At 41.3% G+C, this 24961-nt stretch overlaps 1 protein-coding gene across 3 annotated transcripts in view; it reads right to left on the reverse strand.

The window, feature by feature from the left end:
- Window positions 1-24961, reverse strand: part of FGD5 (FYVE, RhoGEF and PH domain containing 5) — an 86558-nt gene that overhangs the window by 43333 nt on the left and 18264 nt on the right. For all 3 annotated transcript variants that reach the window (XM_017735266.1, XM_017735267.1, XM_017735264.1), the window contains exons 3-5: window positions 14654-14783; window positions 7135-7193; window positions 6994-7024 (exon numbers count right to left, since the gene is read on the reverse strand). In XM_017735266.1, coding sequence (XP_017590755.1) covers window positions 6994-7024; window positions 7135-7193; window positions 14654-14783 — 220 coding nt within the window. The remainder of the gene's footprint in view (window positions 1-6993; window positions 7025-7134; window positions 7194-14653; window positions 14784-24961) is intronic.

Genomic DNA, 24961 nt, shown 5'->3' on the forward strand with positions numbered 1-24961 from the left:
ACTGTAACCTGGAGCTTGTTATAAGAGTATGAGACAAGGAGGAATGCAGGGTTTCAACAAGATCTTATGGTTTATGTGGAGCTCTGCCTAATTGTCACCTGTTTGGCTCTTGGAAGAGAATCTGACACCCTCTGTGAGGTTATGAGCCTCACAGCAGGATGCTGGGAATGCTTGCTGATGCTAAGAGGAAACAGTGATTACACGTGAGGTTTGGGGGAAAAAAAATTATGTACGTGGCTCCAGGCTACAGAAAGGTAGCCGAATTTACCTGGAATCACCAACCTTGATACTTTTGTAGCAGGTAGTTATCTCCAGGTACTCTTTCAAAGAAGTCAGCAATGCCAGTGACCAGAGGTTTTTGGTAGAGCAATTATCAAGAAAGTTCTGTACAGGATTCAGTATCTATAGGAAATGTGATATTCTAATAGAAGCGCAAGAGGTGTAGTTAATGGGACAAGAGTTAGTTCTGGGTTTAGCTTCCAGGATTTTGTGAACAGATGCAGAAACAGTTAGTTTGTGTATCTTATCTCTCCAACAATGGGAGTGAATGGGCTTTAGAGTCCAGCTGCAAATTTCAACTGTAGCAATCCTGGATATGTGTCAACAGACATTTCGCAAGATGGATACATCCCATACATACTGTTATCCTTTCTGCAGTTCAGCCCTGCTGCTAGTTAGCCTTTATTAGCTAAATGAGTCAAATGAGAACCTTTAACCTTGCAGGACCCTAGTGAAAGGAAGGAAAGCCAGTCTCTTGTCAGCTAAACCACTGCTTCAGGCAAGTAGTTCACCCAGGAGAAAAAACTGCCTCTCTGTACATATATACATACATATATATGCTATGTTGGGTGATTCCTGTTCTTCAGCTTCTACTTGAAAATAACTTGGAATGCAGTAATTCATTCTGGATTCAGAATGTCGGTTTCCTTTTTCTGTATATAACAGAATAGGCCAAATTAGATCAATTCATCAAATGGGGATGAATGAATCCCTGGGAACTGTGGACTACTGCAACCAGTCTAGTAGAGGTAGTCAGGAGGTGATAGGACTGAAGTTAATTTCTATCTTTACTGTAAAAAGCCGATGGATCTGCCACCTGCAGTGGGTTGAAAGCAACTATTAGTATTAGAAAGGTGAGTACTCTGGAGAAGAGAAAATCGGGATTTTGACTTACAGGTGTAGTTAAACAGATAGCTCTATTTGAAAGAAAACCTCTTAAAATTGTCCAAGAAATGCTTATCAGTTGCTAGATTTCCTTGGGTTTCTTATTTTTCATCTTCTAAAGCAGTAGTTTAGACAATTCTAATCCAGTCATAATGGAAATCCTAGTTTTTGCATATTGACCACAATGGCAGGAGAACAGAAGGAGAAGGGGATACATCACCATTAATATTGGTTTTGCCAATAGTAATTTTTAGTCCTGTGGTTTGAGCAGCAGTTGCTCTGCAGGTGGGAATTGAGGTTCCTTCTCAGTGGCTCGCAGCATTGTGTTCCTAGCATCAGGCCTGCATTTGAGCTAGAAACTGTGACATTCTAGTAGAAAATGGTGATTGTAGAGCAAAGCCACTCTTTTAACAGGCCAAGAGAAATATCTGAAACAAATAGTATTTCTGTGAACAAAAAGTGCACATTAGACTAGAACGACAAAATTGCTAGATTGTGGCTGAATTAGAAAAGCTCTGAATGCCTGCAGTCTAAGGAATATAGGTGATCTTGCTTCCAGATCTTGAAAACAAAGTCTTAACCTGCTCTTTATTGTATTACCTCATTGGGAGGAACAAAGCTTCTACAAAGCAGAATAGAACTGAACTGCTTCCCAGATTTTGAATTAGCTTCATGTTGTTGGTAACAAGGTAAAGAAGTCTTAGCTCAAAAGGACCTGATGCAATGCTTTGAAGAAGTTAATCATCTGCTGTTCTTGCAGTTCCTTGCCAGAGAAAAATGATGTAAATTTATACCAGGCAGAGGTCTGACCTCTATTGCTGTCATGGCTGAATCAGCTTCTCTGCATATATCTCTAGTCTGTATTAAGAAAAAGGGAAAGGTCTGATGCGTGAATAAATTCCCCTGGGATATTTCTACAATTTTCAAAATAGATGTGTGAGTTTCCATTAGGGAACAACACTGAAAAAAATTTAAAAGGTAGTGAATGTACAGAGCAGATGCATTAGAGGAAAACCATGGCCATTTTTCTGCCTTGGTCTTCCTGTGGGGATTCTAGCACTTCAGCTACAGAAATCTTATCTGCACACAGCATGTTTACCTTGTTCACACTACAACACCCACCTGGCATCCAGACTTTTATGCTTTCCAGCAAGGTACATACATATATTAACATACACGCATACAAAATAATTTCACATGTATATCTAGAATTGCAATTGCTTCCCTAGTCAGGCTGGTATTTTAATGGACTGATACTAATGGGAAGTGATCATATTTGACACTGTGTGAGAGGGCCAGGGAGGACAACAGGAAATCTTGTTGCAGCCCAAATTATACAAGTCTACACTAATTGCATAAAATGATGCAGAATTTTATAACCACTCTCACTTTTAGAACGAAGGTAGATTCAATAGATTCTGCATATTGCAGAATCCAAAGCTCTTTTGGACACCTAGGCATTATACCTGAGGGGAGGGTGAAGAGTTCAAAGGGAGAGAAGAGAGCTTCTATATTAAAGCCAAGTGCAGACATGAGGTGCTGTACAGTATCCTGCGAACCAAGTCTGACTCATGGTAGTCCTTGGAGATATCTACATCACAGTCAGCAGCCCCTCTCCTAATGATGAAAGTGAAAGTGGCACTCCTGAATTAAAAAGTAGCACATCTCCTACAGCAGACTGAATGACCCCTGATCTGTATGAAGCAGTGATCTCAAATTTCTCACTACTGGACTCAGCAGAAACAACGCCAGATGAACAGCAGAAAATGCTACCACAGCAGCCACGTTAGTGTCTTACCCTGCCATGCAGGGTACAATCTAGGTCAGGAACCCTGACCTCAGCACACGCTCACATGCAACCAAATACACACATTCATCCAAAACACTGCAAATGAATTTCAGAACCAGCAGACTTTACAGTATGCACTGAGAATACTGTATCAGTGTGGCTTGCTACCAGGGAATTGTCCTGATGCCAGATGTGCTGGTGTGGCTTCCTTCACCTTTTAAGAGATACACAGATTATCTGAAAGCTATTTTGGCTCAACATTCCCACTGTGGAAGCTCCCTGGCCAATACATAGTTATTTTCCCACTGCCGATGAACACAACAATGAATAAATAAATGAGAAAAAATTCAGCCTAGTGTAAGTGAGGGCAGGCTATTCTTTTGTAACAGTGTGTCCTTAGGCTTTTATAAGAGCTTCAGAGGGCCTAACAGCAAGCTAGCTCTTCGTTTAGCCAGCACATTGCATTCACTAAAACATTTAATTAGGAAAGTAATTACTTGATTGGTCCAGCAGAACTTTGAACATCATCCAAGATATTCACAGTAGTAAAAAAGGCTCAGCAAATCATTCACTCGAAGTGTAAATAATTAGAAAGATGGAATTCTGTTTTGTCTAACATGTAGCAGTGGTTCCTAAATTGGGCAGTTATTTTTTGTTCTTGAGAATGTGCCGCCAACAAGAATTTTGAAACTAGAGTTTAATCAATGAGGTTTAATCTCAAGTTAGAGGCTTGAGCACTAAGATGATTTTGTTCTTTTTTACTTCCTAAGATTTATTTTTCGGTCATAAGCATTGGGATGTCCAGTGCATGGTCGAATTCCAAACTGCTCTGAAGGCTGGAGAACCAGCACACATCTGTTCTTATCATATTCATATCCATATCTCCAAATGCTTAGGAAGCATAAATCTGGGTCTCTTTGTTTCTAAGAGTTGTGGTCCATTGTTACGAGGAAAATGCAAACCAGGAAACAGGATCAACTTTCTTTTTAGAAGGAGGTGTTGTGGCTGATGTCTTTTCAGTGCAGAGTTGTACTTAATTCAATAAATGTCTTGGAGGAAAGTAATAACTACTTCAAAGGGGTTTATACACACACAAAGAAGATGATTTTATGTACAAAAGCCAAAGGTCCACTATCAAAAAGGAAAGGCAAAATAAACATGACCATGATACACTATCAAGCAAATGCTTGATCCCATACAGATGGGGATCCTGAAGCAGTCTGAGTCACACTTAAGTTTGATTCGTGTATATTTTGTAAAGCCATTTGAAACAGACTGGCTGAAAGGAAGCAAATAAACCATCTTGGTGTTGTGGGAAATTTTAGGCTGAGAAAACCACCTGCAGCATTTTGTTCAGGAACAAGCACTAAGAAAAGGATGTCAAGTGCAGCCTGCATTGCTGGGAAAGAAAAATAGGAGACAGAATGACAAAGCTTGAAGATTAAATGATCCTGAAGGAAATTCAAAGACTAATCAACTTCAGAAAAACTGTGAGTAGCAAGAGATCATGGACTGGGACTAAAAGGCCCTGCCAGTTCCATCTGCTCAGACCAGAATGAGTTCTTAACTCACTGCTCCAGAGAATTGCATTACCTTTGAGTAGGGCAAGTAACAGCTAACCTTTTAGATTATTATCCCTACTACCTCACCAACTGATACCACGTTTGTGAGCTAACACAATGTTTCCAGTCTTTCAGTTCAATAGCAGAGTGGGTGTGTGGAAATGTCATCATTTTGGCAATCAATCAGTTTATTAAAGTCTCCACTGAAAGGCCAAACAGATTCTGTTATGCTGAATGAACAGCAGCACGAGCCAAGCCTGGAAATGAGATGGGAAATTGCTCTTGCTGCATGCCTAAGAAAAGCCTTTTTTTCCTTTCTGAAAGCAGCTAGGGTGTGGTTTAGTTCTTTGCCTTTCTTACCAATATGTGGGTTTACATGAGAAGATGAAACTTGAGACTTGATGATAAGCATTTAGAAACTGTTTTCTTGAGAAAGTTGGTGATGGGAAACAGAGAGAAACGTATGCCTGCGTTGAGGAATGCTGTCAAGGAAGCCTTTGGGCCTAACTGGCCATGAGTGGTGTGTTGTACCTTGAGAGCAATTTGGTGGCTGTGGTCACTTGTGGTTGTTTCTGAAATCTGCCAGTGAAACTTGTGTCAACAGCAAGTGCACAGCAAAGCGTGATTTTTTGCTGATGTGAGTATTCCTAAAACTACTCAAATATGGAAAAAGGAGCAGTTAGATTATTGTAACTTTTAGTGTTATGTGTTGAAAATACTGCCTTGGTTAGGCAATATTACCCCTACATTCTAAGGGACTTACATGTTGTAAAATTGGTAATGGTTTCTCTGGTTATTCTGAACAATGCACTGGACAACAGGTGAATATAAAGATCCAACAGCAGTTGGGGTGGGAAAAGTGACACTGTTGTGGCTGTGGCTTTCTAGATTGAACATGACTGCAACAGAGAAACCTGCAGATTATTTCTGAATGCCACTGCAGTAGGTAGGTATCATACAGATGTCAGCCTATAGAAGTAGAGATGGGGTATGCCAGGGCAAAAGGCAATCAATGAAACACAGAAACATACCCTCTGAGCCTGTTCCCGTAAAGATTTTTGACCTCTTCTAAACCAAGGAGTGACTGGAGACAAGTGTGAAAACAGGCTGCCTGTTTCTCTTTTCTCCTTCATTCTCTAACCCAGGTTCCATTCATACATCCTCACCAGTGAGAAAACCAACTCATACAAATAACTAAATATTATTTGAGAAACTTGCTTGTTGGCTATGCTGAAGAAAAGCCTCCTGTACCCCCTAAAGGAGTGTATGGGTCAAGAAGCATAAGAACTTTTCCACTGTATAAGGAAATCATTAATCCAAATTGTGATTTTGCCCTTCTTAAACTTCATGCATCTGATAGCTCCTCCCAATTCTAAAATTGATGAGATTTTATTAAACTTTCTAACCCAGGACAATGGGAATTGGGACAGGGAAAGTCACAGTGCATGATTACAGTTATTCTTACATTTCACAACCTGTAAGTGGCTTAACTTGCATGCCAGTGCATTCATTCAACGGTTTACTTTAGGCCCATTTCTTACTTTCATTTGACATCTTAACTTCTCTTTTTTTTTCTCTTTCTCTTTTCCTTAATTACTTTCATAATTAGGGAAATAATGAGAACATGCAAAATATTCGTAAGATCCCTTTACTGCAGTGGGATGGGCAGGCAGGGAAACAAATTTCACTACATGGGGTTTTACCAGAGGAAGCAGAAAAGGGAAGGGACGGGGCAAGTCCTGAAGCATTTCTTTCCTAACCCAGTAACAGCATAGGCAAGGCAGCCGTTTTTCCTGCGGTCTGCCGAGGGTGCCCTCTTGGGAGAGGGGTTACTCTGCCCTTTTGAGTTTATCTTTGTTCCCGGGGAGTCCCTGAGATTTCAGCAACTTTGTAACTAGTGAGTATTACTGTTATTTTTTGCCTGTTGATGTTTCATTTTTTTATAGACTGGTTTTTTTTTCCCTCACATCTACTCTTGTTCCTTTCTCCTAATTGGTGGAAAGGGATTTGTTAAAACTAACGGGGAGGTAACTAATTTTAGAGTGTCCGCCTCTTAAATTGTCTTAAACCAAGACACTGTGACACAGCGTGGATCTCCAGAGCACAGTGGCTATTGCCAATATTGCATTATCAGAAAACAAGAAGCTTAAATGGAAGCAGAGTGAGTCCATTGAAACCAAATCCCCATGCTTCATAGCTCTGTTCCCATCTGTCTCACTCTGAAGAGAGAGAGTTCACCCGTTTATCACCATCTCCTTTTCTGCACTAGGCTTGGTCTGCATCTTACACCAGTCTCAGCCCCAACAAGCACTGTTGGCCAACGCTTTTCCCTCTAGATGAGAAATGATAGATTTGATTGGTTCACAGTATGCCATTCCTCCTCAAATTCACTTAAATCCCTTCAGTGCTTTTATGTCTTTTAAATTGCAGCTAAATAAAAGGGTATTTAGGTTTCAGTGATTAAAATTATTTACTTACCATACATAACAACTGGAGCATTTCCACATATCTGCGGAGAGAGACAAACTTTAATTAATTGCCATCAAATGAATACTGAAGGGTGGACTGCGCAGCTTCAATTTTAGAAGAGCAACAGGTAGGTTATAAAAACAAACTCACACTTTTTCTGAAGACATCAGCTCCTGGGCAATGAGGTAAACTCTGGACTGGCCTTCTTTCTGTCAACAGAAGAAGCCAGAGGCAATTAAGAGATGTCTCATTCCACAAAGTAAAGCACTGTTAGAGAGCACTTTGAACCGACATATTTCTATAGTAAATATAGTGACCAGACTTTTATTCTTTGTTGTTCAGTTTCTGGCATCCTGGACTTTCCATGACAAACTGTTTCCCCAATTCAAATACTAGTAATACAGTACAATATAATAGCTGCTAATACAGATGGCAAATTTGAAAAATGTCTTGTTATTGAAGGAGGAGTGAAATTTTTTCTGGATTTTTACAGGTCCAAAATTTGTCTAAGAAGCAGAAAGTGCTTAGCTTTGAACAGGCTAGCTTCACAGCTGTTGAGGATATACTATGTGGAGAATGGAGTTTTTTATCAAAATGGGTCATATTCCAGACTGTTCTGACTGCTGTCAGTGAGACCTGTGGAAGCAAATGGGGCAAAGGGCTTTATTGTGCACTAAACAAAGTGTCTAAATTTAATGAGCTGAATATCTCCAGAATTAGTTCAGTACTTCAGCAGACAACATTGTTTCAAATCTCAGAGGCATCTACTTAACTGGCAGGCATCTTGGAAGACACAGATAACTGTGAAAGAAGCAAACTGCAGGCTCTGAGGTGCAAGTGGCTAATAGGGTATTTTGCTCCTACTTTGTGACTCGTCCTTACAGTAAGAGATGACCAAAGCATAGAAATATGTACTGAAAGGAATGTACTGGGAAAAGTTTGACTTTTTCAGCAGTGACGAAGTAGGGAGCTAAAATAGTGGTCTAGTAGTTGAAAAGAAAAGCAGTCCTCAGTGACCTAAAATGGACTCTGGGGAAATGAGCACAGTATCAAGTCTTTGTGACATTGCTTGCCAGGCCAAGTATGCTAGTAAGAAGACTCAGTGAAGCACAAAGTCAAGGGTCCCTACATGGCTGCCATGGCCTCCATCTGCTAAGCAAAGGCTTGGAGCAAGGCCCGGAGGGCAGCTTCTGAAGAGGGAACTGGGAGAGAGCTATACTACAGGACTAGGCAGGTGAATGGCTGCAGGGAGTAAAGATTTCTAAAATGCTGGCAGCTTTGCAGTGTTATAATCATCACTTGAACTTTGTTTCAGAAAGTGAATAGCTGAGGGACCTGCACCCACTCTACTCCCTGTTCCCAGAAGTCTGTCTACACACACTGTTGTCTATCTCAGAGTTCATTTCCTGGTTAAACAAATAGCAGTTAAATAACACAAGACAGACAATGGCTAGAGACACTCTCAGACTTGCTCTAGACAGGCCATGGGACACTGAGGTCCCTGAATTTTGGCTAAGACATATTAATCATAAAGATTGATGGCACTTTGGCGACAGTGCCAGTCCCTCCCTTCTGAGCATAGTGCCAGCTCTCAGTTGTGCTGACCCAGCTGTTTGCATGACCTTGATCAGAACCAGACTGGTCTCCTGATCCAGCTTAAAAAAATTGTGGAGCTGGGGGCAAAGTTGCCCCCAGCAACTAGCATGGGTCTAGAATGGAGTTGTTTGGCCTAAGAGCAGCACAAGTAGATCACAGAACAATTTCCTAAACCAGAAGCATTAGTATTGTGCAAGTCGCTTCTCTGGAGTACTCTTTTGGAGTAAGTACCCTCTGGATTTCAAAGCAGGGCAACTAGTGAAGACATGGGAGCAGAAGCTCCATCACTGTGTGTGCCACTAACTTGCCATGCTAACGTGGACAAACTGCATCTCCTCATGCATTTTACTCTGTGTGTCATATTTCAGAGATAGCTCAGAGTAGGTGTATTGTAGCTTGATGGTACCCAGACAAGAGTGCTACTGTCACAATCAGAGGCTTATAGCAGTTTTATAAGCTTCAGTCTCTGAGTGACTTCATAATGCCCATTTTGTAATTATTATGCACTATGTAGCAGTTCCCAGTAGTGCCAATGGTAAACGGAAGCATTACAAGAACAAATCACCTTTTCAGGTTAGCTCTGTGAATCAGTGAGAGAGAAGGAAAAGCAGTCCACATCTGTCTTCCAGATCCCATCCTTGAAGAGCTAGATTGCAGCTGTCCTGGAGGATCTGTGTAATTATATAAATCAAGAGCTGTCCCTTGAAAGGCATCTGAATTAGGTGCTTCCTCAAGGCACACAAATCTGTAATTCCCAACTCCAGCATATTTCAGTTTTGTGTCTGTGCACGAGTGCATATTTTAGTATGTTAAAGGTTTGCAAAACAGAATGATTACTGGAATCTGGGCACCAAGCCCACCCAGTGGAAATGTGTAAGGAGCAGCAAAGGCATTCTTATGTACTGCTGCTGTTGAGTCAGTAGCTGCCCTGCTTGTGAGACCTTTGAGACTCTGCTTAGTGTTCCCTGTTTGTGTGCAGTGCAGCTCTTCTCCATCTGCCATATGGGGTGGCCGGCCCCCTTTTTGTCCACTGTCTTTTATTATGATACTTGGGAGAAGGGTGGAGCATCTTACCTCCAGTGCTGCCTTTTCATAGGAACAGCATTAGGGATTATGTCTGTAGGAAGTTCCCCTTCATTCTTCCAGCACACCACCAGTCTGGCTAGAATTAGATATGTTAAATCAGAAGTCCCAAGTGACTAACCCGAATGCTTTGGGTTTTCACTGGCATAAAATTCAGACACATCTGATCTGAATCCCCTCTCTATTATACCATTTTTCTCTGGCTACATGCTATTCACCTTGCTATAGACTTTCACATTTTGCAACCAGGGTAAGATCACATCCCTCATATGCTGTCTTCATACAGTTCCTTGTAACATATTACTGGTTTTAGACTAAACTCAATGGTATTTGCATACAGATTGGTTTACTTTTAGATTTCCCATACCGTTAACTGGCAAACAGATACGTGTTCTGGATGGAAGAAACGTCTTTATGTTCCAGCTATGGCTTTGTTACTTGTTCTAGGATTTTTATTAAATTTATTTCCTGACTACTTTAAAGACTATAATTCTTAGAGGTATTCACACAGATTAATCACATTCTTTTATTCTTATTATTCTTCTGAGATTCCCTTCAGCTCTAACTCCTTCCTGTGTTTACAGACCAGTTTAAGAGAACATTCTTAATTGTTCCTTTGCCTGGTGGCTTAATGTAGTTTGCTATATATCTTTAATACCATAACAGAGTTCTTAAAATAGCTGATGTTGCTTCAGTATTTCTAGCACCCATTTGTCCAACTACTGCTTTTTCCTTCCAAAGGCACCCTGTAAAGGGAGACAGCCTCTTATCGCCGTGGGGCAAGTCGTGCAAATGATTGCAGTCTAAATGCCTTCCATTGACTACTGGGGTTATTTTTAAGCCTGTTGCTTTGTTTGATCAGCATATATCATACATCTTTAGCATTTGTGTGACACTGTCTGAATCAAGCAGCATGATGGAAATAGCTCCTGAAGCCCAGTCCACGGCGTGATGCTTTATAGTGTCATTACAGGACCATATGTATGGGTCTCTGCAAGATGCTAGTAAAATGAATTCTTAAATTGGTAGGTGGGTTCCTGCCCCTTACCCATCCCCACTGATTCCCAACCTGTGCTTCATCTCTGTGTATTTCCTCAGAAACTGTTCAGACCACCCTGAGGCCTCTGCTGTCATTTGTCCCACATGTGTTTGCCCTTTCCCAACCCTAACCTACTTCCCCAGGTAGAGCTGTTAATGCAGTGGTAGTAGTAATGTAGTAGGAAGGCAGATGCATTCCCCATACTATCATCTCTGTGAATTCCTTTAAAGACTTGATTGTCCTACAGTGAACCTAAAGACAAGAACCTAGGTTTCTGCCTTGCCTGCAAGTTTGACCACTATTCTGCAAAAGATGGGTTTTTTCTCTTCTCTGGATGTATCATAAAATCACTCCTCCTTGCTGGGTCCTTATCTTCAGTAAGCCAAGGGTTAGAATTGTCTCAGGGATTCTGTCAGTTTTATAATAACTGGGGGTTTTATGAGGCTGGTGACAAAGGTTTATCAACTGCACAGGAGACTGAGTCCTAAAAAAGTACCTACAAGAAAGGAACTGTCTGAAGACTTTTGCTTGAAGATTCTGACAGTAAAGCGAGAGGCTCGAGATACGGCGGGGTAGCTGATTATCCAGCATATGCAGCATCTTCCTCAAACTACCAAGGCAATTCATAAACTCAGATCATAACTAGAAATAGATGAAACCTACCAGTATGTATTGATTTTAGTCCATTTCAAAGCATGGAGCTGTGCTTCTCCAAAGTACACTTTCAAGATTATATTGTCTCTATTTCTGATATTTTTTAAGCTGGAAATTCTGAGACTGCTACAAAAACTAAGTTCTCACAAAGGGAACTCTGTGTAAAGTCGGTGCCTAGTCAAATCCAAACTATTAAGCTCATTTACTCTATAATTCCTGTAACAGAGATGAAAGCCCCTCTGTTTGCTCCTTCAAAGAAAGCTGATAATGTAAAAAGATACCTCAAGAGGTATTATTGGCTATATTTCAGATTGTTTACAGTGCAGGGGTTCCAGCAGCCCCTGAAAATTTCTCCACATGTGTGTGAATCTGGTCCCTAGGAGAGCAGGAATTCAAAGGAGACAAGCTGTTGAAACAATACCAGGAATGTGTGTACAAAGCTAACTTTTGATATTATATTTACTTGTAAAAATGAGCCTCAAAAAGAAACATCAGAGGAAAAAATGTGCTTCGAACTGGAAGTTTTGTGAATCACCAGCAAACAAGCTGGGAGAAAGCAGGTGAGCAAAACCAAAAGATGCTGCTTGCATTTTGGTACAGGAATTCATTCATGTCAATGAAAGACAGCAGGTAGAATCCATCTCAGTGCAAAATGAAATTCATATATCTGGGCACAGGGAGGAAGTTTTATCATTTAGGCTGTTTCATGCCTTTTTTAAACCAAGTTTCCCTGAGTAGGAGAGAAAAGGAAATCAAACCAACAAACCCCAGAAGGTTTTTTTGGTTTGGTTTGGTATTTTTTTTGTTTGTTTTTAGTGTATGCATGCGTGTCTTTTGGAAATCTAAATTCGGGTCTTAGCCAGCCCTAAATGGCTGTTTTGACAAGATTAGCTCATTTTGAAATCCATGGCACTATTTTTGCATCCAGACCAATATGTGTCTCCCAGTTCTCTTCAAGTGACAGTGCATCTGAACTGTTTCATGTTGTATAGCTGCTCCATATTGTCCTGAAGATTTTTCTCCAAGGGATGTATCACTTCATGGGGGAGCTGGGCAAGTTCTGTACACTTTGTCATTATAGAGGCAGGTTTTTGTTCGGGTAGGCAGTGTTCCCTTGTCTCATGGAAGATTGGTGTGAGAAGATAATAAACAAAGACAGGAGCAGTAGAGTAGGAAAAACATTCCTCTGTAAGGATACCAGTGCGTTCTGAGACAAGATCACTCACTGGTTCATTAGTCAGCTTGGAAAGATGGCCTGTTGTCAAATGAAGCTGTTTTAAGGCAGCTCCCCAAGAGCTTGAGGAAGTCTGGCACTGGGTACTGTGACCCTTGCTGACTGTTTGCTTGAGAAGCAAAGGCCAACTAAGCAACCAGACCTGTTCTGATGTTCTCTGTCAGCCATGTGCAAGCATTTAGTTTGTGTTCTCCTCAAGAGTGGGAGGAATACCTCCAGTTAGACTCTGAAGCACATGGGTGTTCTCTCTAAATGCTGCCTTCTTTGCCAGCTATCCAGTGTGGTTACACCAGCACAGCAAAACACTTAAAATGAATGACATGTGATAAGGGAGACATTTAGAAAAGCATCATTTCCTAGTGTCTTGAGTAAAACCCTACAAAAATGGCATAAAATTGGTTTTAGCAGTCTTGAATTTGCTTCCAAGTGCACAATGATTGCATGTATTTCCCTCATGAACTCAAGTCACAATTGTGCTGTCACTTCGCAACTAGCATCACAACTAAGAGATGCTGAGAAACCTAACTGTCTTAGATAAGACACTAGGGTATGCTCTAGAAATGCTAGTGGTTTGTCAGCTAACTAGTAGGAAATTAACTGAAAGGCAAAAATGTTTTTCACTTAACAGGGAATATCAGAAATTTAAAGGCTTTTTCCTTTCCAAAACAACGTGCAAACAACAAACGACCAAACAAAAGGTCACAAATCTCAGAGGAAAGAGTATAAAGGTTAGTTGTGACTGTTTCACTTGTTTCATGTCATCCAGGAGAACAAACCACAGTCTTTTCCACTGGTACCAGAGGTAGCTCAGCACCCTGCAGGGCAGAGGTAAATGTGATACAGCGTGAAGAGAAATCAAAGGAACCTGTTCCTGCTCTGAGATTAGAGCAACAGGAATTTCATTTGCCTTTCAATGTCATTCTGCATTGTTTCTTTTTGTGTTTCTCAAGAACTGGTGTCCTGGTAAGGGGGAAACTCTGCTCCCCTCTCTATAATTGCCCCTAAACAAAGCTTCACATTCTGGAAATGCCTGAAGAGATCTGTCTTCCTAGAATCAATCTACTTATGCTCCTCCTTGACAGAGCTGACTCTTACTTAGCCATTACCTGCGAGAGTCATCTGCACAGACTTTTTCAGGCTCTGACACATGCTCATGACCAAACAAAAGCCATCTACAATCAGGAAGCCATATAGCTGACACTGAGAGACCAGGTCGAAAGGAAAGGGTAGAGAGACGTGTAGGAAATCAGGATTTGCTATTTTCATAGGCAGCCTTAATTCCTGGGGCTCAATCGGAAAACTTTAGAAGAACATACCCATTTGTTGCATGCATACCTAATGAGCTATGCTCTGGATGCTTGCACAATCTCACCCAGGAGTAGATTGTTAGGCTCATATTACGTTTTAAGAACAGAGACACACACACATGTATGTGCACACATGCACGCACACACACCCTCCCGTGAAAAACAAAGGTAAATTTGTCTCTAAACCTGCTCGATACCATTTAACATCCGCACTTAGCTTACAGGAAGTAAGCACTGTATGGTGCCAAGCTATGGTTCCATTTCCATGGTCTTCTCCATAATTTGTTTAAGAGCTGTTTTATTAATCAGAAATCAGTACAATAAATACTAACACAAGTGCATTTTCCCTTGATGGGAGAATTTTGAGATGGGAGAGACCTATTAGACAGTTTACTCCAGCCAATGTAGAACTGGTTCCAATAATGCCTTTGTCTTTTTTTATTCAACGTAATTTTAAATTCTCAAGATTGCAACTAAATGCTTTGGAGTGAGACATTTTTCCTGACATTCAAGTCAGGCCTTTCTTGCTGTTTATGTTGCCTCCACTGTCTATCTTCAGACTACATTCTTTGCGTTTGCCACGTGCTGTAGAGGCAAATTGTTCCTAGCGCAGTGGGGGAGTAAAGGACTGATGGCTCTGCCATTTCTAAATGAGCACCAGACAAAGAGCAGAGAAGAGCTGAGAATCCAGGTTCTTCTGCAAATTGCTTTTCCGTCTCCAGATTTCATGCGTTAACCATTTTTAGGTTTTTTTACCTTGTTGGTGAGACTGGGATCACCAAGGCTGCTCTCATCATCTTCTGAACTCTTTTGTTCCTCATCTGATGTGACAACTTCCATTGGTGTTACAGAGACTGGGCACACCTTGTAGGGCTCAGTGTAGGCACTGCAGAAAAACAGAACAGACTAGCTCAATGGTGTTATTCCAAGACTCGCTGTTGCTCAGACATACAGAATCCCTGCAGAACTGCAAGGCTTGGAAAGCAAGATTTATCAAGCAGGGGTTTTTTTTGGCTGCTAGGTTCAAAGGCAACCGTTTAGGCAAGCAGAAGACTCTGAAAGGAGCAATGGGAAGTTAACTGAACTCGTTCAAGCTTCCCCAAAAGATCAATGTTCTGGCGCAGTTTGGAGTAAAAACTTCATGCTTATCTGCAACCAAAACTGCTTTGTTTATCCCTAGTCAACCCCTCAAAATGGATGCAGTAAAATAATGCTAACATTTTAAAATGGAAGTTAGATATTGTGACAATGGGTTTTCTGTGAAAACATCAAAAGGATGAGAAAAGTATAATGGTAATACCAATGGCATCAATTAAAGTACAAGATATACAAGATACTCAGATTCCAGAATCCTTGAGCTGTTTCAAGGGAATATGGATCCAGCTCCAGAAACCCAGAGAAAGCTGTGCAGTAAGAGTACTGGACCTGGTGTGCAACACAGGCCAGTGCAATACAGGCCTGTGGTTTCACAGCATTTTATTAAAAAAAAACAACCTTCAATTAAAATTGCCAGTGTTCTCAAAACCTCCACAAAGCATGACTAAAGCTGATCTGTATATGCTTAGCTCCAAATTCCAGTTGCTGGATCTTGTTAAACCTGGTGGCAGTCTTCCAGATTTTGTTACTGTGTACTCACAAGCTGTATTCAAGTTGTCCCTTCATTCTGACTTCTATATGAAATAGGTGAAGATTTTGGTGTCATGCCGCCTATGATTTAATAATTCTAAAATCTCTGAACTTCATCCAATTATCCATTAGCATTATTCAATTTACCAACCATTTTAGCATCAGCTTTTGCTACTATCCATTTTTGATACTGCTCTTGGTACTGCAACACAAAACTCATTATTCCAGCACAGGCAAAAGATGTATACCAAGCCGTGTGTATCAGCTGTAACACCCATCTATTCCTACCTGACTTTACTGAGTTTTCACATTAAAGGATCATATTTGGTTTTTTGACTACAGTGTCATTCTGGGAGTTTATATACGGCTTATACACCACAGTGGCCCCAAGCCTTTTACATTTCCAGGGTAAGGTTCCAGTGTTCAGCCAACAGGGCAAGTCTTTTGTCTTGAGAAACAAAATCTGACATCTTCATGTTTTCCGGTAGACATGTTGGCCAGACAGGTCAGTCTGTAATGTGGGCCTGGATTACTCAGTTTATATTATTTTTATACTTCTCATTTCCTCTGACACATTAACTTCCTTTCACAGCTCTGCTTCATCTCTTTATTTTTCTTTAATCTTCCACTTGGAGATCCCAGATGTGAACAAACTCAAGGCTTCAAAGCCAATACTAGAGTGACAGAAGGCTGGGCAAAGATGGGCTAATGTAAGTAAGAGGACAGTGATGAGACTCCCAAGGTCACTGACCAGATTCTTATTTCCTTTCAGAAAGGGAACTCCCTACATATCTGCGTTTATTTCTAAGCTGCAAGCAGGTGTCTCCCATGCAAGTGTGCCTGTCAGCCTTTCTGTTATGCCTCCAGCTTTTCCCTCATGCGCAGAGTCCAGGAGTTCTCACGGGCCACCCAGTGCATTTGCCATGGCTGGGCAAAGGCTCAAGCAGTAACACTGTTCCTCATCATTGTCTACTCTGGCTTATTAGTACTATCTGCAGTTTTTCAGTGTGGGTGGCATCACCACACTCTTGAAAACCTGTCCAGCTTCAACAGCAAAGGGACCTCAGCACAAGAGCAAGGCAAATACAGGAACAGCTCAGGAGACTGATTAATAATTTAGCCAGTCTCAGTCCTTACTCACACAGTCCTTCTGCACTTTGTAGTTGTCCCAGAAGACATGAAATTAAGGTATTCCTTCCTTTTCTCTCTCTCTCTCTGATAAATGACTGCATTATGTTAATAAAAGAACACATAATTTGGGAAGAATAACTCAGTATTTTAGTCTTGTAATCATTATGAATGGCATTATTAAAGGTTCATACAGTAGCAGAACTTGGAATATTGCTGAACTATTTCATGGGCTTTGTTTGCAGTAGACCTGTATCCCAGTGGCACCAGCTTGAGTTTAAAGAGAAGTCTCAAAATGTTATGGATCTCATTTGCACACGGGATAGGCACAGGTATATTTGCCACCATTTCCATTCTCCTCTTCTCTGACCACTCCAATAGCACTCAGGTCTTTACTTCTGCGACTGTTTTATTTTGTCACAGAAGCTCCTGGGTAGTGCACCTTTGCTGGTACCCAGCATGCACTTAATCCAATGAACTCACATGTCATCATCCATCTTTTATGTCTGTGCTCCTGTGATCTCCTAGTGCTCCTACTTTTTGAAGGCTTGAACTGCGCCCAGGAATGACTAAATGATACTTTTCTTTAGCTCATTGAAAGCACTGCTAACTGAGCTTACGGGAAGCAATAAACTTTAATGCAATGGAAGATGCAAATAAAAGTGTGGGTGTGAAGAATAAGGGAAGAAATAGTCCAAGAGTTTGCAGTATCTCAATAGACATGGTAATCCCCAATTAATTCTCTTCCTTGTAGCAGTGATTTGGCTGGATAAGAACAGATTGCTGGCACATTATCTGCTGCCCCTTCAGCAATTGCCTGTCATTTCAAGAGTGACCCATCACAACAAAGGAAGCAGTGGGCCTTCTGGGACAGTCTGACATTTAATTGACTGAGTAAATGCAGGAGGATGCAGTGCAGCAAAAGTCTTTTTAGTTAGCACCAGTTACATTATAATTAGCAGAGCTGCTGATAGGTACAGAGTAGGGAGAAGCTGTATGGATGCACCCTACTAGTTATTTGTGTACTTTTACCTCTGCACATGTATTGCTACATCTGAAAAAGTGTTCTGGAGTCTATAGACTCTCTGGTTATCCTGCCCCTATAGTATGCTTACATTTGACCTCAAGTGACCTCAGTCACTGAGGGGAGAGTGAAGCCATCAAGGAGAGGGAAGCTGAACTAATCATTGTACTAGCACTTTGTAAATAAAGTCTCTACTACCTTCGATCCCTGCAGAACACAGAGTGGGAAGTTTGTGCACAGATGGTACATGCATGAGAGAGCACTGTGGAGAAACAGAACAGGTGTGAGAGCTCACAGAACATGATTTGCAAATTGACGAATACTGTATTTACTCTTGCTTGAATGTGCAATTCTTCTTTTATTTTCACATCTATCCTTCAAAAGACCTTGCAAATTCTACCCCATTCCTCAGCAATGATCACATCAATTCTCTAAGATTTTTAGAAGTTATTCAGTCAGCATTAGTGACATGTAAGGATTTGTGTGGGTGATTTAACAGTGGCAAAAGTACCCAGCCAAGGTTATTGTAATAAAGGCCCATGAAGACCATGTATTTTTGTTTGCAAAACAATACAAATGCTCTTGGCTGTATGTTCATCTCTTGGCTACACACCCAAATGATTTCTTGTTTCTTCCTTTAGAGTCACCAACTGCATGAAAAAACAAAGCAAACAAACAGACAAACAAGGAAAACCAAACAAAAAAAAAAATCTGGGTTGGCGAAAACCTAAACTTTTGGGAAGGCCTGTGACTTCCACTGGTGTGATACAAGTCCTCTGTACCAGTAAGGATCAGATTGCTTGCAGTTTGCTTTCAATTAATTAATTCATGCATCCTAAAGAAAGGCTCATAAATCTCACCTTCTGCTTCATGGTCTATGCCCCAGCAGCAATAATGAGGGGAAGAGGGGAGTCCTCTTTCCTGCAAGGTACCACTCAGCTGTGCTTTGTGATACCTGTATTCATCCTTTCCACCAAGTGGCTCCTTATACATCTGAAGTGGAGCTGGTCAGGCTATTAAAATGTGCTGGCAATGTCCCTTCAAATGCTAGTGCAGTAGATCCATCCCAGTGCCTATAAGGTATGTCCCATCATGTGTGTTGGGACAGAGTTACAGCATTTCTACCTTGCAACTGATTCTGCTGCTGACAGTGGAAGTGTGCTAGAAATTTGTTGGTCAGTCAAGAGCAATACAGCATCTCCTTGAAGCAGCAAGCATTTGTGTAGGGTTCAGATGTATGCAGTTTTAGTGCCACAGTGATCACAGAATCACAGAACAGAATTATAGGATGGTTTGGATTGGAAGGAACCTTAAATATCATCTCGTTCCATCCCCCTGTCACAGGTAGGGACATCTTCCACTAGACTAGGTTGCCCAGGGCCTCATCCAACCTGGCCTTGAGCTCTTCCAAGGATGGGACATTCACAGCTTCCCTGGGCAACCCACCACTCTCTAGATAAAGAATTTCTTCCTAATGTCTAACCTAAATCTCCCCTCTTTTAGTTTAAGATCATTAACCATTTCCCCTTGTCCTATCACTATCTGCCCATGTAAAAAGACACCCTCACTCTTTTTTAAAAGCCCCCTTTCATTATTGGAAGGCCACAATGAGATCTCCTCGGAGCCTTCTCTTCTCCAGACTGAACAACCCCAGCTCTCTCAGACTGTCTCCATAGTGGAGGTGCTCCAGCCTTCTGAGCATTTTTTTGCCCTCCTCTGGACCCACTTTTACAGGTACATGTCTTTCTTTTGCTGAGAACTCCAGACCTGGATACAGTACTCCAGGTGGAGTCTCAGGAGGGCAGAGTAGAGGGGGAGAGCCCTCCATGTTAATCATATAGGAGGGAGCAGGCCAGTGGGAGACTCCTGTGCCTGAATCCATCTCAGATGAAAACAAGTGTGATGTGGCCAGTGAGGACATCCAGATTACCCCATCCCAGCTCCTGAGCACCTCCATCATTCTCATGTGTCTGTCCAGAGACAGGGGACTTCTATAATTGGATTTCCATATTATAAAATGCAGTTTCTGGAGAAGGAGACTGGGTGGCTTATCATTAATCATTGTCACCAGTCAACCTGGATTAGTTTCCCTGGACTAAACTGATTTCTTTTGGAAGTAAGTTTCAATGTATTTCAGTCTAAAGAAGGGTATGAACAAGTGCAGCACTTAAGGAGCCTCTGCTCTGTTCATATTTGAAATGAATTAATAATTTGTCTCCATATGCTACATAAAGGATGATCCCAGCTAATAAAACTCAAGAGGTCAGAAAAGGACACCTTGCTTAATGAGTTCCGAAACCAGTGTTCAGGGTGTGCTGATGTTTCAGCCATTGTGATGTCATTTGGTTAACAGGTATCTGTTCAGCATTCAGACACCTGGACTACCTGGATTACCTCCTTGCTGCCTCCCTGTGGTCTTTCACTCTATATCCCCCGTCAGTGTCAGGACAGAGAAAGAGAGAATAGTTATTTTCTTTGCACCTGTTGCAAACTACAAATTGGATTATGCAAATTAATTACCACCAATATAGTTGAAGGCCAGAGGGCCCCCTATATATTTTCTGAAAATTTCTTATTGTTTCAAAAGTGCCTGCAAGTGGAGATCATAGCAGTATTTGGCCAAAAATGTCACCACAAGATGAAGAAAGCAGTAGAAGAGGCTAGAAATCATGTCCTTGGTCCCATTCCTACAGTGGAACCAGGATATTAAAGGTGCTTTTGTCAGTAATTATCAACACACAGCTCACCATATTCACTGTTTCCACATAGTGGCAGTAGGAAGTAAGTGAACTGCCTGGGTTTCTGAGGTAAACGCTGACTTCTGCTCTGCCTCTTGTGGGGTAACAGAATGTCTTTTTGTCTAGGGTGTTTCATCCATTCATTAACAAAACCATGTTCCTGGACTGCTAAAAGACAATCCTTTCAAATATTTGCTAAAGAGAGAATGGCTGTGGTGTTGAGTTCATTTAGACCTGGATCTACCGAAGCTCTGAGATAAATGACAGTTATGACCCTAAATATTTTTCTGTGTGTATTGGTGATTGCGCTAGCAATTATTTGACCTGAGTCAGCAAAGCAAGCTTATAGAAACTACCTCAGAAGGTAGAAACAACTATTCTTTCTCTGTAGGGTACATCCTCCAAAAGTATATATTCCCTGGATCTAGCTGAGTGGTGATGAGCTTGACACATCAACTCAGATCACATATGCTGAATTTACAAATGACTACTAAATTGCTGCCATAACCTCCCCATCCACAGACCCTACCCTGTGTCCATTTTAACTCCTCTGTCACAGGAGTCTCAGCTCATAACTAGTTATAATGTATTGGATGCAAGACCAGAATCTCACCTGGACACAGCTGGGTATATGTGGCAAAACCCACATATATAAAATTCACACCATCCAGTGGGTAGGAAAAATAATCGATACATGCAAAGACCCCAACCCTCCACTGCTGGGCCAAGAGGATTGAATACAGTTTTTTTCTGCATGCAGTATCCCTATCCCTGTCTTTATCTCAAATCCCAAGCCCAGTAGTTACTAGTTCAAACTCTCAGACAGTGACATTCTTACTGTAAAAAATTAAAATCATATTAACCCAATGCAGTGATAGTAATTTGGGAGATGCAATGGGGTGCTGAAGTACCCTGTTTTATTAAAATTGATTATTTATTTTATTGTATCCATTCGTGAATGTTTGTTTTAATTCATTCTGCAAAAGGAAGGCTCATTACTAAAGGAAATTAAAGTCCAAATGCATTTAAAGCCAGTAAAAGGAGATGCCTATTAGTGCAGCATGTGTTTAGCCAGTCAGTTCCCTATTATGCCAGATCATCAAGGCAAATACTGTATCTGAAGTCTGGAAAGGGCAGGAAAGACATGATGTCTGCTAATAGCATACACAGCCTGTCAAAGCAAGGTAACACAGGGATAATCACATTTCATACTCTGAGGCATAAGCTGTTTGCCTGCCAAGGCCAGAAAGGTGCTCTTTCTAATTCCACAAGCATTTCAATTGGAATTTTGCTCTTGCATTGTTGCGGTGAAGAATATAAGAGAGGGGAAGAGGATTTTTGGTCAGGTGCATAAGGCTTTTGCTCTGTTCCAGACGACTTCAGGGACAAAACTCTCCCATCTTCAACCACTGGAGATGCTCACAGAACGACAGTGCTGGTGCAGGTCTAGTTTTGGAACGGAATGCAGGAAGTGAGGAACACGAAGGTGTTTGGGCTTCATTTCAGGGAATGTCCTCTGGCCCAGCCTGGGGCACTATGAGTAGAGAAGGGATAAGAGAAAGCCTGAGAGTGAGTTTTCAACTAGCCATGTCCCAGATGCGCTAGAATGGATGGCTTTGAGGCTTTTGCTTTGACACACCTGTGTAGCCAATCCACACTTTAGGCTCAGTGATGTACCTTGGGGTGCACTGCTGTCTGTGAGGACCCTTACCCTCCCCAGTCCTGTGCCTTTAAAACAATAGGTAAAACAAATCAGCAGTAAGAGCTGGACGTGCCTGAAAACAAAACACAGTGTCCTTGGGCCTCGGACAAGTGGTATGCCCCCTTCCTGCTCTCCCAGGCATGAGGGAGAGGCAGTGAGCTGTGGTGGCCTCAGCTTGTGCTCAGCCTGGCCCTCTGGCCCTTGTCCTGCATTTCCTGTAAACAGGGAACAGTTCCTCCCCAGAGATGACCTGGCAATGAACTAGTGAGGGCTGACGCTCAGCTGCACCACACCCAGCACCCCACCGCGCCAGAAGGTACAATGGGGCAGCTGATAATACATAATATGTTATTAAAGGCAGCTCTACCCTTTATTGACTCCTTTGAACATATTATTTACATCACATGTCAGCCACCACAGAGCTTTTACTTTCAATAAATCATTAGATTCACAGACACCCCGGAGCTTTTATATCCAACAGCCCTAGCAGAGGTTTTCCTTAAGATTCTTTTTATGCTTCTCTTTTCTTTCTTTCCCTTGCTAAATCACAGCCCTGTTGATCTCCATCACCCTATCATTCCCCATCTGTGGTAATCTTTTGCTGTGTTGAATCCTTGCAATGCAAAGGAGATGGGCATAATGAAGACCTGAGTGCTTGGCAGTGACAAAAGTATTGTGCTGTGAAACTCTTCTTCCCTCCCAGACCATGCACACCATACATCTGCATTATGTTGAAATTCCATTCTGCATTGCTGTCAAGGGACAGAAGATAACAAGGAACACATCCAGTAATTATCAGGATGGGTTTAAAATAATTTGCTGAGTAACCCCTAGTCACAGTACAAATGGCCTCTGACTGTGAAACCTCCCAACACTTTTGCCCTATTCTCCTCTATAAAATGACTTATGTCAGTGACAGTCTGACTTTGGATACAATGATGTAAAACTGGGGAGGATTTACCCTAATTTCAGTGAAGTCACTTTATATTTATACTTGTGATCTTTGAGCAGAATAAGACCCTCTGATTTCACTCTGAACCCTCTGTAAGACTTATGCCTCTCTATAAATCAGTGATAGAATAAGCCAACGAGCTAGAACTTCATTAACAAAGAGAAGGAAAAGATATAAGTAAGCAGTGGCTTTCAGCTGGTCACCTGATGGTCATCTCAGAATATAAGAAGTACACCTCTCTGGGGAGACCACTGTCTGGGAAGCAAAGCTGATACTGCTGCTCTACTACAAATTCTTTGTTATGATCTTTGGCATGTTTCTTAACTTAGTGCTTTGGCAGTCAGTTGTGTAAGGTGGGTAATCCCAGACCAATGTCCTGTTTAAAATACAGGCTAGACTGAAGGCTTTGGACACTGTGAATGCCTACCAGGGTCTAAACCAGAACTGCTTTGTCCGTTTCCCTTGAGGCACAGTTTTACTTTTCTTCCTGTTTACTGCAAACGAAAAGGGATTTCACTTTGTCCTTAAGACAAAAAGGGATGGGTACCCCCAGGATTATGCCCATGCTTAAGACACAGAGTAATGTTTTCAGTTTTATGGCTGAGATACAGAAATCTACCTGGAACTATTAACTCCCCCAGGATTATGCCCATGCTTAAGACGCAGAGTAATGTTTTCAGTTTTATGGCTAAGCTGAGATACAGAAATCTACCTGGAACTATTAACAGTCATGCTTGCTAGTATTGCTGTTGTCTGCTGGGGTGAGGGTTCTTGAGTTACAGGCCCTCAATGGCTTTCAGGCAGCCAAGTTGGTGATTTCTGCACAAAGACAGATACACACTAGAGAAGAACACTAATAATGAAAGATTTAAGCAGTGCTACTTGCCCAAGAATTAGAATTCATTCATAAAAACATTGCAGATAGACACTTCAGAAAAAGGTCTGCGTCAATCATTGTGTGGGAGTTTCACAAATGGAGCCAAGCAGAACCAAGGCATCTTTGTCACACACAGGGCTCCCCTGGAGATGTTCCGTGTTGGTGGATGGTTCTTCTGTCTTACAAGCATAATAAACAGCTTTAAAATTTTATATAGGTAAGAATCTGGTCCAGATGTGTTTCATAGCTGCACAAGGAGCTTATTGAGCTACACAGTGAGCTACACAGAACCAGAATATCTTTACAAGTCCTCTTCCTTAGTGTGTCTAGGTCTGTACACTACAGCAGTTGCTCTGTACTTTTGCACATATAGTCCTGAAACTCAAGAGTACAGCCAGAATTGCACTGTTGATTCTGGAATCTAGCTGGGATGAGATGTGATTAGGTGTCAGTTAGGCAAATGTGACCATCATAGCAGCAAATGGATCCAACTCATTATAATCCTTTCAGAATATCCAGTTTAACATAATCATAAGTGATAATAGTAGTGAAACCTCAAAGGAGGATGCCAGCTTGGAAATGGTGTCAGTGAAACACAAACACAAAACTTGAATCAATCATTATTTGCTGCAGCCAGAATTTTTAGTGATCTGCTTATTAATAGAAATCTGAATTCTTGGCACCTAATTCCAAAAGACATCAGAACTGGTGGAAGACAGAGGCTTTGGTTTTTGTAGTAGAGAACACTGCCCTTTTTTTTAAGCTGTTCAGAGTTGTATTGGGAAAAGACTTAAAATTAGTATTCCTAAAGCCTTTTAGATGACAGAGAAAATGATACTTCTAATGCAGGTAGTGACAGTTCTGGGGTTTTTTTAAATTTCTTTTCAAAAAAAGCATATTTTGTTCTAAAATTAGGAAAAGTAGCAGTAACACAACACTAATGCTTTACAATGTCTGAGTCTGCTATGATAGACAAAATACTAATTTCTTGCAAATAGTACCTTTCTTAGAAGTGAA

The sequence above is a fragment of the Corvus brachyrhynchos genome, unplaced genomic scaffold (genome assembly GCF_000691975.1).
Source record: "Corvus brachyrhynchos isolate BGI_N302 unplaced genomic scaffold, ASM69197v1 scaffold95, whole genome shotgun sequence".
Classification (NCBI taxonomy): Eukaryota; Metazoa; Chordata; class Aves; order Passeriformes; family Corvidae; genus Corvus; species Corvus brachyrhynchos.